The sequence below is a fragment of the Arachis ipaensis genome, chromosome B08 (assembly GCF_000816755.2).
Source record: "Arachis ipaensis cultivar K30076 chromosome B08, Araip1.1, whole genome shotgun sequence".
Lineage (NCBI taxonomy): Eukaryota > Viridiplantae > Streptophyta > Magnoliopsida > Fabales > Fabaceae > Arachis > Arachis ipaensis.
In genome coordinates, this window is record NC_029792.2 from 66,797,236 (window position 1) to 66,799,606 (window position 2,371).

Below are 2,371 nucleotides of genomic sequence, written 5' to 3' on the forward strand. Positions count from 1 at the left end.
CACTAAAATTTTATGAAGACAAAAATAATGATAAAATTTCAATTCTTTTATAAAAAAAATAATTATAAAATTATTTTTTTAAACATTTTCTCTATATATAGATACACAAAAAAATTAAGGTGTATTTATATATATATATATATATATATATATATTATTTGACTTATTTTTAATATATATTTTATATTAATAATTAATTTTGTGATTTAAATTTAGTATATATATAAGAAACTAAACAAAGCTCCACAATAGTTTAGCTGACTAGTTTGTTAATTTTTTTTTTCTCTATCCAAAATTCGAAGCTTGCCTAATAATGACCCATTTTTACTAATTATAGCTTTTGCAACTTGCCTCAACAACTTGCCTCAACCCACTAACACACACTTTCACAATAATACCCCCTCTCTCTATATAAATACACACACACACGCACATTAACAGACATCAACAACTATATAACAATATCCCAAGCCACAAAGCCAAAAACTCCAAAACAAACACAAACACAAACACCTCGCGTTCATAATAATCAATATCCCAAAATCCACAGCCAAAAATAATAAACAAGAGAAACAAAAATTCCATTAATGCCCCTCTCTACTATGGCTTCTTCAATCCCTCATCATCAGTTCTATTCAAACTACACGTTCACTACCGATCTTGTTGATTTTCCTTATCATGCACCCAACAATAACAACAACAACGCTTCATCAATCATTATGGACAATTTCGCTATATGGGGTAGTGGCCAAGATTGCTTCTTCATTAACAACCACAACAACATCACCAACTCTTTGATTATTGATAATGAAGCACTTGATTGTGACACCATGAATTCTTCTTCTTGGGCAGTGCCAAGTTTCGCGGAGCAACTTGGCGGTGGTGGTGTTTCATCCGATATGGCTGTGCCGGCCATCTCTGACTGTAAAATGGGCTTCTATGGCGGCGCCACTGCCGGATTTCAAGACTTCAGCAGCGGCTACCGGCCTGGTCTTGGCAATTTTGGAGAAGAATGTTGTGGTTTCAAGGAGGATATTAAACAGCCTACTTATTCTAACGCTACAAGAGAGAATTGGGTACGCAATATGCATACTTATATTTGTTTTGAATTGGATACAGAGAGTATATTTTTGTTTGATGTTGTTTTTATCAAAGATAGAGAGACTCAAATCCGCCACCTTTTAGATGAGTATGGGGAGACTATGTCATTTGAATTATAACTCATTGGCTATTTTCGTTTGATGTTGTCAGTTGAAAAATATTAGATAATTTAGTATTTTAATTAAATTATAAATTATTAATTTTTAACCATTAATTTTACATCAAAACAATTTACATGAGTATCCCTTTTAAATTATAGTTGCGAGCACAATATTGGTGTACTGCGGTTGCCAATTTATTGAATTTAAAATTTCAACTTTTTCACTTTTCGTTGATGTGCAGAGTGGAGATCTAATCATAATTAAAAACCTTGGTTGGAAGGGACAGTGCATGGCATGATGTTAACTATGCACTGAGCTAAATTATTTTTATTACAAAACAATAATTAGCATATGATACATATGTTTTTCTTTAAGTTTAAGATATTATTTTTCTTCTAGCTAGAACTAAGTTTCTTAAATTAAAATAATATCTCACTTCATGTTTGAAAGAGTATTTTAATTTAAAGTTCTTTTTATCAAATTTAAGTAGTATTCAGTGATCTTATATATGGTGTTTAATTAATTAATGATCAAATGTTAATTAAATCTTTTGAAATTTATGCGACAGGGAATTCAAGGAAATCAAATGCCAGCAATTGAAGAACCTAACATAAAGGTAGGAAGGTACTCAGAGGAAGAAAGGAAGGAAAGGATTCTCCGATATTTGAAGAAAAGAAATCAAAGAAACTTTAACAAAACCATCAAGGTCTCTTCTAATAATTATTCTCAGCTTTTTTCATACACACGCTTGTCCCTTTTCTTTATATATTTATTAATTTTTTTAGACTTAAAAATTTTCAATTATAAAGCAATAACCATTATTGATTTATTAATTGTTCTATGTATAGTATGCATGCCGGAAAACGTTAGCCGATAGGCGAGTTCGAGTTCGGGGAAGGTTTGCAAGGAACAATGAGCTGTTATGTGAGGAAGACATGGCTACAAAGAAGAATGAGAATCATCATCATCATCATCATCATGATTTGAAAGAAGAGTTTTATGGTGGTGAATCAATCCAGTTCCAGGTAACATTCATTTTTTTCTTTCTCTGTTATGTACTGTTAATACGGATATGTATGTGAGAATTAAAGAGAATCTATATATACATGACATAATTAACATTTAAAATTAATTTTATTTTAAATGATTTTAAATTTATCCATGAACTA

At 30.6% G+C, this 2,371-nt stretch overlaps 1 protein-coding gene across 1 annotated transcript in view; it reads left to right on the forward strand.

The window, feature by feature from the left end:
- The window catches only part of LOC107612264 (zinc finger protein HD1), a 2,693-nt gene continuing 745 nt past the window's right edge, over positions 424-2,371 (forward strand). The window contains exons 1-3 of the mRNA XM_016314057.2: positions 424-1,076; positions 1,771-1,908; positions 2,051-2,227. Coding sequence (XP_016169543.1) covers positions 588-1,076; positions 1,771-1,908; positions 2,051-2,227 — 804 coding nt within the window. The 5' untranslated portion in view covers positions 424-587. The remainder of the gene's footprint in view (positions 1,077-1,770; positions 1,909-2,050; positions 2,228-2,371) is intronic.